The sequence below is a fragment of the Camelus bactrianus genome, chromosome 4 (genome assembly GCF_048773025.1).
Source record: "Camelus bactrianus isolate YW-2024 breed Bactrian camel chromosome 4, ASM4877302v1, whole genome shotgun sequence".
Lineage (NCBI taxonomy): Eukaryota > Metazoa > Chordata > Mammalia > Artiodactyla > Camelidae > Camelus > Camelus bactrianus.
In genome coordinates this window covers 84,454,911-84,468,455 of record NC_133542.1, presented here as the reverse complement: position 1 = coordinate 84,468,455, position 13,545 = coordinate 84,454,911, and the positions used below count along the sequence as shown (strand labels likewise).

Below are 13,545 nucleotides of genomic sequence, written 5' to 3'. Positions count from 1 at the left end.
AAGTTGGTGACAATTATGTGGTGAAATTTTAGAACAAATTACTTGGATACTTACAGGATATATGAAGAAATATGTTTATTACCTACAATTTTAAACATTTAAGTAAAACATACCTACAAAATGCACTAGTCACAAGTGAACAGCTGAATGAATGTACACAAACTGAACAGAGCATGTAAGCAACCAAATCAAGAGACAGAGCTGACACCCCAGAATTCCCTTCTTGATCTGCTCCAGAGACAAGGGTAACAGTTACTCTGACTCCTAAGAGCAAAGATTGCGTCTACCTGGTTTTGAACACCATATAAATAGAATCACGCAACTGCACACTTTTTTGGGTCCAGCAGTTTTGGCTCAACAACATTACCGCACACAGTGCTGGTGCGGTCTTGATGCTGCACACATTCCACTGTGGGGGCGTGCCACAGCTGGGTCTACAACCCAGCCCTGCAGGAGATCCCTGCCCTGATGCACTCAGTATCTTCTGTGGTTCTCGTGTCAGCCTTCCGGGAGGGAATGCTGTGAATGTCAGCATAGTCTTATGTGCACTTCTCTGACAGTGATGAAGATGAGCGTCTTTCCATGTGTGACATCTTCTTTTGTGACATGCCTGCTCAAATATTCTACAGTAAGTAGTGTGCAGAATATTATTCTTATGGACTTAAAAGAAGTTATTATGTGTTCTCAATGTAAGTTCTTTGCAGGTTAATGGATTGCAAATATTTCCTATGCCCTGCTGGACTGCCACCCCTCCCTCCTCGTGATAGACTGAAGCTTTTATATGTGATGCTTCAACTTGAAGACTTGGCTACAACTGGGTGCAGCCTTCCCTGACCAGAATGAAATGAAAATAGAAATGCTATTTTCATTTCTGTGTTTCCTTCATGGCATGCCTCATACTCAGCACCATTTCTAATTATTGTCTGTTTCCATCACGCAGTTATAAACTCCATGAAGATCTTATGGTCACTACAAACAGGTGCCCAATTGTTGAATGAATAAACCACGTAACTGTAGCCTAAAGGCATATGGCAAAGAAAGTATAAAATCTGGTTTCTCTTTTATACAGCACAACAAAGGAACGCTCCTTAAACATGCAGCCCCTCAAACACACAGCCCTAGTGACTGGCCCCAGGTCTGTAACGCAGACCCCGCCAGCAAGCACACGGGTACAGTGTCCGGCAGGGAGGCCATGCCATGCTACTGAAGTAGGAAGCTTGTCCCACCTAAGATCACACAGAATTTTTATTTATAAATCTGAGATTTGTTTTATACAGATTATCAAACTAAAAATGATGTCATAATCTAGAAGCTCATAAACCCCTCTGATACTGAACTAAAAAATCTAAAATTCTGCCTGAAGAGCATCTTGACAATGGCCAATTTTTTAAAAGTCCAGAATATTTCAATAGCATAACTACATTACTTTACAACTTAAGAAAAAGAGTATCTGAATACAACAAACTCCTTCTTGCCTTGAAGAACAAGATGGATGAGGGGTTTCAGACCCTTTCTGTACTGAGTCAGGTTCCATTCTGCACAACTGCTCCCACCTCATAATCGCACTTGGAACTGTTAACGTCAATGTGACGTTTCACCAGCTGTGCCCTGGGAAGCCCTCCTGAGACCCACACACAGGCCACAGGGAAGTGGACCGGCCCGGGGAAGGCCGCCTGCATGTGTTCTTGAGCTGAATTTTCCTGCACACCCTAAGGCATAACACCCTGCTGGGAAAATTGAGGTTCAGAGAAGAGGAATCCACTCGTAGTCATAGTGACAGTGACTGGATTCAAACCCAGAACCCCAACTCCAGACATCCCCGCAAGCTCTTACAAAAAGGCCATCCCAAGGGGTTTTACACAGATGCACTCATGACGCAGCAGACGATCGACAGTAGAGAACGACCCTCACACTCAGATCGGCGGCAAAGAGACAGGCCAGCATCACATCACCAGGCCCTGTGGACCCTCAGGAGGCGCCGCAAGGGCTCGCTTCACCCCAGGGCAGTGGGGCTTCTCCTGCACTAAAGCTGGTTCCAAGTAGCAAAATGTCCTAACCACTGAAATTCTCCCCCGCACGTTTCTGGAGTCAGCAGATTGGTGACGCTAGGCTGGAAACTGACTGGTGTCCATTTACACCAAGTGCAGAAGTGTCTGACCTGGCACAGTGACTTCCCGCTCATGCCCCCCTGCCATGGGTGCGATTTGCTTTTGTGCAACAGAAGAGGAAGACAGCATAGACCACAGGCTGACTTACTTGTCAATGGGGAAAAAAAGAAAAGGCAAATAAAAAACCAAAAGGGAAGCAGCAAAACAATGAATGAAAGGGAAAAGATCAAATCCTCAGCAGCAATATCTGGGGTGTGTGTTTCAGGTCACAGTTACAGTCAAACCGAGTGAAGCTTTTAACAAGCATGCATATGTGTTCATTTCTATCAGCTCCCCAACTCGGGAATGGAAGAGAGACTTGATCCACAGCCTGTTCTCATTCAACAGACCTCCCGGAGTTCCAGAGAGGGGGCCTGGTGGTCAGGTGCACCTACAACAGAGCGTGAAGATTTGAGCTCCCTGTGACAAGGGAGGCACATACAGACACCCTTGCAGGTACAGCCTCCTTATGCCCCAAACAACGAGCTACTGTCACACATTCAACTTCTTCATAAAAAATCAGTAACAGAAATGTTCTGGTCTCATTCCTGCGCAGCGGTCAGATGGGGCCCTTGTTCTGAATGCAGCTCTTACGTGCTTGTCAGGACTTCTCACGCTTTCCCCATCCCCAAGTGAAGGTTCAGAGACCTAACTGAGTTAGCTGAGCTCGACATAAAATGCCCACATGGGTCAGCGGGTGGCGGGAACATACAAAGACCCTCTCCCTGTGAGGGCAAGGTGATTACTAATTTTTGCCAACAATAAAAATAATTTAGAATAGTTTCCCTGAGAAGATACTAGAAATGTCACCTTACATTAAAAAGTCAAAATATAAAGTAGCCGTTTGTCTGGCACAACAGCCGAACAGTCTGAAAGGAAAAACCTGCAGCTGTATTTAGCCTGTCTGACACGGGGTGCCCTAGGGTGGAGTGAAATGTAGTTTGTCTCTGCAAACCACATGGTTTCTTTGGAAAGGGAGACGGTCAGGACTTGAAGTAGAAGAAAAACACCAGTAACTAAGTGTAAAGGAAAGAAGATCAGAAGAAGAGTGTTCCCAGGATGCCAGATCAAGGGCGCCAAATGAAATCCTTTGGATATTTACATGAAGGATGAAATCAATGTCCTGATTTCTAGTTGCACCCATAGTTGTCTTTTAAATAACAGCATTAGCTATAACTTACCGTGGCTACTCATCAGCTGATTCAGATCACAGACAGCCCAAAGGCCTCCCGTCTACACCGGGTGTACTGGGCCCACCCAGGGAGCTCCGGGTCACACAGCAGCACCTGGCAGGACCAGCTCAGGAGGCTGGGGAACAGCGCTGGGTCTCAGCACTGCTCAGCAGTCCCTCGGGCAGTGACAACAACGTTCCACAGCCCAGACCTGGTCCAGCAGGGGCCACGTGCGGCCCTGCTGATAAGCTTACGCAAAAATGCCCCCGTGACACGGTATCTCGAAATTGAGGTATATGTAAATGTGCAGGGAAAGAGAGCAAATCTATACAACGAAGCCACAAAGTGGGAAAAAAGAAGTCAGTCTCCTCTCCTAACAGGACTTTTAAATATCCATTTTAAAATGTCAGTCAGGATCGGTAAAAACACTGAAGCAATATTCAGTGTACAAATACACATGTGCATTTACACACACAAATAAGAATATACACTTAAGTGTAGAAAGTGTAAAAAGGAAGAAGAGGAAAAAAAGGAGAGTTGCTGTCCTTAAGGTCACGTTATTGTAAGAACCCAATGTTAGTATATGTGGCAAAAAATACGGTGCTTAAATATTCACCAATATTTTGAAAACAGCTGTATCTCTAGAGGTGGGACCATGAGCGATTTGCTATGGTGCAGTGTCTAATGTTTGAACTCTGTAACTTTGTATTGAGGTGGTAATTTTAAAAAGATATGAAACAACTGAAAACTGCAAATTAGCCACCTCAGACCAGATTCAAATTCTGAAAGCCAATGTATTTATGAAAATAACAAACACCTCCACAAAGATTCAATTGTAATTCTCAATTCAACCAGAAGAGAATTACAAAGATCTGACAAAGACTAGGAAGGAAGAGAAGAAAAACAAGAATACAGCCTGTGGGTTTTTTTTTTTTTTAATTTTAACCAAGAACATAAAAATAAATATATGCTGGTGACACCCTAAGAAATAGGAGGGAAAAAATTATTTAGTTAGAAGGTAGCACATTTCTTTCTTATTTTACTCCAAAATAACTTGTCTGAAATAGCTGCCCTGTGGCCTTTGTCCTTCGACACAGAGCCACAGCCAACAGCGGAAGGTGGCATTTCCAGCAGTGAAGGGCGATGTCACTGAGCAGACTCGGGACAGCTTCAGCAGGGGGCCACGCAGCTCATCTCAGGCCTGGTGGGACACCGGACTCACCACAGCTGTGCGCAGGGGGCCTCTCACAGCCCAAGACTCCTCGTCCAGCATAGACACATGTCAGCTTCAACAGGGCAACAACCCAGGAGGCCGTTCCAGGAGTGAGGTGGGAAAGACACCTGAACTCTCCCAGCTCAAGAGGTAAAATGCTAGGTAAGGTATTAAAACAAGGGAGGGAGATAAAGGACAGGGCCTGCAGTGTGCACACGTGTGCCGAGTGCGTGCAAACTTACAGATACACACATACACACATAGTGAAGGTGCCACCATCTGCGCCCGCAGACGAGCCAGGAGGCACTGTCACTCCCGGCAGCTCCTCCACGGGACACCTTAGCCTGAACTGCCTTTCACATCGGAATGCTCCTTGGAGTGGCTCCACGGTATTCTCTGGAAGGAATGTCTCTATTGTTGGCATCTGGGGCACTCACACATCTTTTGCTCTTAAACGCTCCCCCACCCCCACCTCTGCACACAGACGGCGCAGACCCTCCCAGGAGGAACACCCACAGCCCTCGGACACCTGTGTCCCACTGACCAAACGCCAAGGACCTGCCAGGAGAGTCGACACCTCACGCCCTACCAACTCCACCGATTTTCCCCACTGAACTTTATCTTTAAAATCCTCTGGGAGTTCGAGATTTGCAGATACTGACAGGTATATATAAAACAGATAAACGAGTTTATACTGTATAGCACAGGGAAATACATTTAAGATCTTGTAGAAGCTCATGGTGAAAAAGAATATGAAAATGAATATATGTATGTTCATGCTGGACTGAAGAATTGTGCTGTACACCAGAAATTGGCACAACATTGTAAACTAACTCAATAAAAAAAATTTTAAAGTTAGAAAAAGCAACAGTATTTGCCAATTTTATAGGTTAAAAAAAGTATCTTGAGATAAACAAGATTGCACTGTGTAGCACAGGGAAATATATACAGGATCTTGTGGTGGCTCACAGCGAAAGAGAATGTGACAATGAATATACATATGTTCGTGTATAACCGAAAAATTGTGCTCTACACTGGAATTTGACACAACATTGTAAAATGACTGTAACTCAATAAAAAACTGTTTATATACAAAAAAAAGTATCTTGTTATGTTTTAAGTTGCAGTCCTTTATGCTTTTTTAGTGAGAGTGAACAACATTCTTTCATGTTATTGACCATCTGTGTTTCCTCTGGGAACTGCGTGTTTATATTCTTTGCCGTAAAAAACAGTTGTTTGTTCGATTTGTGGGAAGTTGGGATTTTTATATGTGGGGGTGGGCAGTTAATTCTCTTTTATTCTGTAACAGTCCCCATCTCCTGTCAGCACCATCCTTTAAAAGAATCCCACTGCTCTTCCACTGGGGAAACGAGGTTACTTATTTTGTGGGTTCTCCCACATACAGGATCACTTACTGGTACTGTGAGGAAGACAGTGGAAGGAACGCCAATGCCTGAGGCAATCAAACAGGAAAGGGCACACCAGCCTGGGGTGGTGCAGGACCCCCTTCTCTGCTGTCGTACAAGTCGGTGACAAATGCTTCTACGGTCCATCTGAAGCTGGCGTGACCAGAGGCGCTTCAGTTCAACTGAGCAGTAACTTCCCGAGCTAAATAACGTGGCCACCTCGACACCTGTCCGTCCCCAAGGCAAGCAGACCGGAGCAAACTCATTTCCAAAGAAGCCGCTGGGATCTTTCTAGCCCCAGGGCCATTCTAAGCAAACACTGGAGGTTGCCCATCACACTCAGAACAGAATTCAGACTCCACCCCGCTTGACCTCCTGCTCATCGGGACCCCGCAGCCACACTGGCTTCCCCTTCTTTCACACCACACACTGGTCCAGCTCTCTCCTCGCTCAGTCACAGCTCAAACCTTGCCTCTCTGGAAGCAACCCCTCCTCCAGTCCCACTCTGGTGTGTTCTTCGCACACTCACCACCTGGGTCTATCTGTTCATTTTGTCTGTTCACTTCTTTGCAGAGCTCCCATCACCACACCCTGTCTGTGCTGCCTGCAGACAGCAAGTGCGCAAATGTTGCTTGGCTAAATGAATGGATGATTTCATTCCCTCAAGACCATCCTGAGAGCATGGTGTAGGTCCAGGGGTCCCAATTCAAGTCCAAACCAAAGGTAAACCAAATCGTGACTTAGTGCCCCTTAGTTTTGAACTAGGAGGGCAATCATCTGTCCTATGCATGGCCTCAAAAAGTGCACACACACAACGTATTCAACCAGAATCCTCAGCCTGAAATCACAAACACTGCCCTTCTTAACATCCTGCCATGAGCAAGGGACGCCCATTATCAGGGCTGACCCCAGGTCCTACTCTGCCTGGTTTATGACCCTGAAGCCTCTGGCACAGGCTCCCTGACCCCTCTTCCTTCCCTCCTTCCTCTCCACTGTAACATGCCTGTCTCTTATTTGTTATAATAAGTGGAAAAGCAGATTCCAGGAAATGAAGACATTGCGAGGCCACACAACCCGACCTTTTGAGCCCAGGCGGTGGCTGTGCTCTGTCTATTTCACCACAATTCACACCACAAGACGGTGAGACACCCATACCAACTCCACATACGGAGTTCGCCTTCTAGAGGCGCCTCCAGAAAACCAGAGTAAAATGCTCCCCCGTCGGGAGTACAGACAGCTCAGCGCTAGAGAGCTGAGAGGGTGGAGAGACGACTCAGACTGAGGAAGAAGCCCAGCGCAGGTGGCGCTGGTCGGGACCTTTGGGACCAGGGCAGAGCTGAATGAGCACAAGTGAAGGGAGGGGCTCTCAAGCAACCTTACTCACTCAAATTCAGCCTGTATCCTGGCAGGGCAGCTTGCCAAGCGGAGCGGGCAGCTCGCATGATCTCTGCATCCCTACCCAACAGAACAGGACTGCCGCCCAACCGCCCCAGACCACAGCCTCTCCCACGCTCGTCACAAGCACAGTCTCTGAGCCACAGAGCACATACTTCTGCTCCAGGTCTTATTTCTAGAAAGGATGCGTCTTACTAAGGTGAACCTGTACCACAGACACCTTCATCTTGCTGACATGAGTCCATTTTTAAAAGAAAGCTCAGAGTTCCTTAGAGTGAAAGGGCTCCTGAGACATCTATCAGCTGCCCTCCAACTTTCCTGTGCTAGGAACTATATGCGATTTCTTGTAATAACAGGAAAGGAAAAAATCTAAAAAAAAAAGAAAAAAAAATATATATATATGTATGTATGTATGTATATGTACAACCGAGTCGCTTTGCTGTACACCTGAAACATTGTAAATCAGCTACATTTCAATAAAAATAAATAAATAAAACATGAAAGTATTAAAAAAAAAAAAAAAAAGTTCCCTGTGCTGAAGAGTCACATGGGCTCCTTTACACATGCAGATTTCTGAGCCCAAACATGGCAATTCTCATTCAGTTGGACTTAAATAATTACCTTTCAAGCAGACTAGAAGTTGGAATGCTAAATGACAGCTCTTTACTTCATTTCAAAAGCTTAGGGTTGCACAGACAGCAAGTAAACGTTGGTGCATTTTATGCTTCTCTGCCCCACAAGCGCTCACACCCTTGGATGGCAGCAAACTCCTCAGTAACTGACGCCGAAAGTCAGCGGACTTAGTGCCCATTTTACAGATGGAGCAAAAGAAGACGAAAGAGGAAAAATCTCTGGCTTCAAGGGACACACCCGTACAAACCTCCAGGAAGACTGGAAACTATGTCTCAGATTTTCTTACAGCGGAAATCAACACAGGAGTAACCAGCCCTGGGCGTCTACCTGTGAATCAGAGCTCACACCCAGGAGAGAGAGACAAAGATGTGAAGGGAAGACTCTTGTTTTCTTCGTTTCTCTTTCTTTTTGTGAATCAGGTTTAGAAACGTAAGGCTACATAAAGGGAGGAGGAGGACTGTGTACTAAGACTTGCTCGATCAGATTCTAACAAATTACGCATTTGAAAATTGATTTGCTCAGGAACACACATTGTTGAAAACACATCTCTGCAGGGAGAATTCCAACCTGGGTCTGGCAGCTTCCCATGGGTTTTGGTTGGGTGAACAGTGTTATTTCAAGAACAGTCCTATGAGCTACTGAGCTCGGATTCAAGTTTTTGAATTCAGGGGGAAAGGAAATTCTGATTTCCTTTCAATCCAGGAGCCAAGAGACTGAAAGCCACAGGAGACTAACTTGAAATGCTTTCCAGGCTGTGTCTAGGGGAAATCACAGCCCAGGGGAGAGAAAGGGTCAGGCAGAAGTTGACTAGATACTCCACCACATTTGGTAGTCACACAAACACAAAAGTTTCCCAAGATTCCACCCCAAAAGGGGGGTGGGGGGTGGCGTGCAAGGCTTCTGGCTGGTGTAGTACAGGTTTTCAGCCTTGGAAGCCCTGAGGAAATGTGTGACCTCCTTTCTCTGTTTGAGGCGCCCTGGTCCAAGCACAGAGTAACTTGTCACCCACCCACAATGACCTGCATCTTTGGGCACAACAATCAGTGCCACGGGACTGCCAGACAGAAGGCGGCCTCTCCAGGGAACACAAGCTACTTAAGAAGCCTAGGGTGGCAGCTACACTGCTGGGAAGCACCACTCACTTTGCAGCTCCTCCACCGCCTTCGTCATTATCGGAAGACGACGACGTAGAAGAACCAGGAAAGTACGCGGAGTCCACGTGGTTGGGGCTGCCGCTGGGCGCTGGGTTGATCGGGGAGGACCGTTCATACAGCGGAGTATGTTTTCCTTCGTGAGGAATGTTACTGTAGTTCTGCTCAGTCAGATTCTTCCCGCTCGTGTCCAAGGTGAGAGCCGGCTCAGCGAGGCTGTACGGGTGTGGACCCTGGCCCGGAGCACCTGGGCTGGGGACCTGTGGGGCCTGAAACAGAGGGCACAGATCACACGTGTGTGTACACTGCCTGCACGGCCCGCACACGTCAACATTGCCTGGTCTTGGCTAAGTTTTAATTCAACAAACACTGGGATCTGCTGCACATTTCAGAAGTTTAAGAAATTATTTTACTGTTCATTAAGATTTGCTGCTTAGGGAGCTTTCCAGGCAGCTGTCCCCCACCAAGGCTGGGCAGGCCAGCTGCAGAAGGAAAGGAAAGGCCTTACCACAGGCTTGGCTTGCAGAGAGGTCTGTGGAATGTTGAGCATCTGGGGGGGGACATATGGTGGCACTATCCCAGGCATTCCAAATGGATTTGGTCTGGCTGTTTTATCAACATGGAAAGAAAACAATAAAACAACTGTGAGCAGAAGGGCACTTCCCCATGATACCACAGTTGCTAGCACATGTCCCCACGTGTCTCGTACCTCCTCAGGTGCCAGCACGCCACTGGCCCCACTTCCCAGAAACCTTTAGAAATTCATGTCGCTTAACATTAAAAAATACTTAATCTGGGGGGGAAGGTATAGCTCAGTGGTAAAGTGCTTGCTTAGCATCCATGAGGTCCTGGGTTCAATCCCCAATACGGCCATTAAAATAAAAAAATAAATTAAAAAATCTAATTACCTCCCTGCTAAAAATTTAAAAAAAAAAACTTAATCTTATGATGATCAATTTTATACACTGGGGTTAGAATTCTAACTTCCAAGAATTCTCAATTAATTCTGATAGTTTTTGCGCTCATTCCTCTCCGTGAATGCCTGGTTTGTCCCTGTCTTTAATGTTCTCCCTCTGCTCGCTGCTGACAGCGCTGGAAGCCCTGTAGTACATCCTGTAGGCACTAAAGGAACAAAGCAGGACAGAGTGCTTCCCCTTCCACATGGGAAGCAATGGAGTTTTTCTATTTAAACTGCAATTAGATTCTTAGCTACTGGCAAGATTTTAAATATAAAAAGTGAAATGTGATAGTTACTGCCTATACTTTGTTTGTTCTTCATTGTTAAGAAAACCGTGGTCAAGTTACACACGCACTGCAGGATCGATAATGTGGGATTCTGTGCTCTCTTAGAACATGACTTTGTAAACCCGTTCTGATATACACTGGCCAAACGTTTGCTCATCATTACCCTCATGTTAACACGTAACAGTCAGACACCGAATGGAAGCCACGTGGAGAAGCAGCTCCAAACACAACCTCAGGACTGGGTCCCAGGTCGGCTTAAAGACATGGCATAAAGCAGTGAACTCAGCCCAAGGTCCAGAAACCTCCAGACCCACAACACTCAGTCTCCTTGTGGATCTGAGGAGGGCAGGGGCTGGGGTGCAGCTGGCCAGCAAGGCAATGCCCCCAGCATGGGGTGACGGGAGATGAGTGTGGCCCTGATGTCAAAAATACTTTAAAATATCACTGTTTACTAATGTGACAGAAATGCGGCGACTCTTCAGGGCTCTGGTCACTCACTGAACAATCAGGTGTGGGGTGCTTGTGACATCGGGCTGCGAGGCAGGCCTAGGGGTGCGGTGAGATCCGACCATGAGTGTCATTAGGGCTCACACTGCAGGAGACACAGCGACAACCCACACCCTGTGAGAACACACCACAAGTCCTACGGTCTCTTCCAGAGGTTTCTTTTAACAACAGGACAAAACCAAGCGTAGAGATACCTCAACGCAAATGTCATCTATCAGGAAGAGTGTCTCTCTGACCTTGAAATCTGAGCAACAGCAGGTAAGAACCCCAGCCCACAAAGCACCACCTCTCACTCCACCAACTTGCTAAGATAAACAAACACATTCAAGTTAACGACAAAAATAAGGTGCCCAAACCCTCTTTCTCATTCTCTGAAAGGAAACTCCCACCGATGCCTTATCTGGGGTTCCCTGAGCCAATCCAGTCCAGGGTCGCACGGACACCGGGAGCACGAGGGCTGGGGCCATTGCTCACTTCTCACTTCCCCAGCAGACTCATGGGCCCCAGAGGCCACAATCTGTTGGAAGATCCCCTTTCCAAGTGTCTGGCACTCGAGCTGGAAATGCCACAGCCCTCTGATCTGGCTTGCATGAACAGAAGGCTTGGCCAGCTTCCAGTTGCACTGAACGGAGACGGCTGCAGGACGAGAAGCTGGGAACGGTAATGCTGGCCCGTGTGCAGATGGGGCTGGAGGCACATACACACACCCGCCCACGTGCTCACACACATGCGCACACGCGTCCAACACTCACACGAACACCACACATACACACGTGCACATTCACATGTGCTCACACACACACGACACACTCTTGATCAAACAGTAAGCCCATGAGTTCCAAAGCTCCGAGTGTGATACACGAGATCCTGTGACAGGTAAAGTCCCTTCGCAGGTGATTCTGAATGGTAACCAGATCTGGGGCAAAAGAATATTATGAAATCCATGCAAGCTCTAATGGTATAACTTAAATTACTGTGCAAAGCCCAGTTTACAACCTCCTGCAGCCGGCCTACCACACCTGATTTCACAGAGCACTAAAAGTGAGAGACTTCCTTCTTCAATTATGCAGCAGCATTCAAGTGAAGACATACATTTATGTTCCACTCTATGTTGGGCCATTATAATGCTATAAACTTCCCTTTAAAAAAAAAAAAAAAAAAAGCAAAACAACTCCTGCCAAATAAAAACACACACAGAACTAAACTTAAAAGCAAAGATTTCCAAGGAAAGAACATTTTCTAAGATCGTATTTCAATACTGACCCCAAATAAACCTTTGAGAACCCTCAGAACTAGTTACTGTTCTATCCTAACTTCGTCTATTAAGTGAATTAATTGGCCTATATTCCTCTGAGGGCCTTGGAAATGGCCTCATAAGCAGCGGCCTGCCTCTGCAATCCGACCCCTTCCTGTGAATCGGTTCTTGTTCTTAATGCCCTCACGCGGCTACGCGGGGCCACTGTCTGCCTTCTGTGTGACAAGCACATCCTTCTCAGAACTGACACCAGTTCACAGAGTGGAGATTAACACCACCAGGTTCTCATTCTCTTCCTTTCACAAATACTTACTAAGAAAGGTAGGCTTTTGTTACAAAAGTAGGCAGACTGAAGACAGACAAAGGAGGAAAAAAAAAGTGTTTAATTACCATATGGAAAATATTGTCATAATTTAAACATATTTAAATATTAAAGGCTTTGAGAATAAAGAATCAAGCACTCGCAGCTGTGCTCAGTTAGCTGAACGCTGAGAGATGGAACAGGCTGTTCAGTGTCCACGCCTTTGAATTACCTACTATGCCTGTGAGAAGCTAACCAGCTTTTCTCTAAATTAAGATTTAAGAACGGGATGGTGTTAACCAAGAAGCTCTACTGACAACTAGTTGGCCCTACACCAACCTAACAAATGGTCATCTATTACTGGGCATATAACTGTGGAGATGTTACATTAAGCAAATAATTATAGCAAAGTAATATTTTTTTTAATTCTATAATTTAGATGGGTACTGATGTATGATTTGCAACTGCCACACAAAAAAACATAGCTCCGAAAATTCAAAGCTTAAATAAATCAATACGTTCCCTACCACACCACTAGTTTTCAATGCTTGCAAAGAACAATGCAAAATTTTCCAACTATGTTAACCACGTTGACATCTTTACTCAGTATCAACGTTATACGGATGTTAAGGCAACAGTTGTATGAAGGAGAATTTTACATAATCTGGTTTCATCCTCTCCCAGATGAATAAAGCTACAGTAGGGGACAGTGGAAACCAACAGGACGCTGCTGTGGCCTACGGAGTCTGGCAGACTGGAGCAGACTGAAGGCCAGCCTGAGGGCACAGCCAAGGAAGCCTGGGGCTTTAGGGAAGAAGGAGACAGAAGTCATCCCGGCTTTTAGAAAACTGAAGCTTGTCAGTTTCTGGTGAGTACCCACCGGCAAGAGCTCAGAGCCGGGGCAGCTGATGTCTGCCTGGAATCGTGGTGCCAGCAAGGCCCACAGGAAAGCCAGAGGCCACCGCCCAGGAGAGAAGCCCTCACGACGGAAGGTGAAGTTCAGGGCCAAGAAAAGTAAGATCATAACTAAAGCAAGTAGGTACCTGAAAGAATTATGAGCAAGGGAAAAAATTAACCTAGGGAAACACACTTCAGGTCATCATACATAAGAACTTTCAAC

The 13,545-nt window shown here is 46.2% G+C and overlaps 1 protein-coding gene across 3 annotated transcripts in view; it reads right to left on the bottom strand.

Annotated features, from left to right (window-relative positions):
- Positions 1 to 13,545, bottom strand: part of FAM120A (family with sequence similarity 120 member A) — a 97,622-nt gene that overhangs the window by 41,484 nt on the left and 42,593 nt on the right. For all 3 annotated transcript variants that reach the window (XM_074363016.1, XM_074363014.1, XM_074363015.1), the window contains exons 6-7: positions 9,626 to 9,723; positions 9,109 to 9,386 (exon numbers count right to left, since the gene is read on the bottom strand). In XM_074363016.1, the coding sequence (XP_074219117.1) occupies positions 9,109 to 9,386; positions 9,626 to 9,723 (376 nt within the window). The remainder of the gene's footprint in view (positions 1 to 9,108; positions 9,387 to 9,625; positions 9,724 to 13,545) is intronic.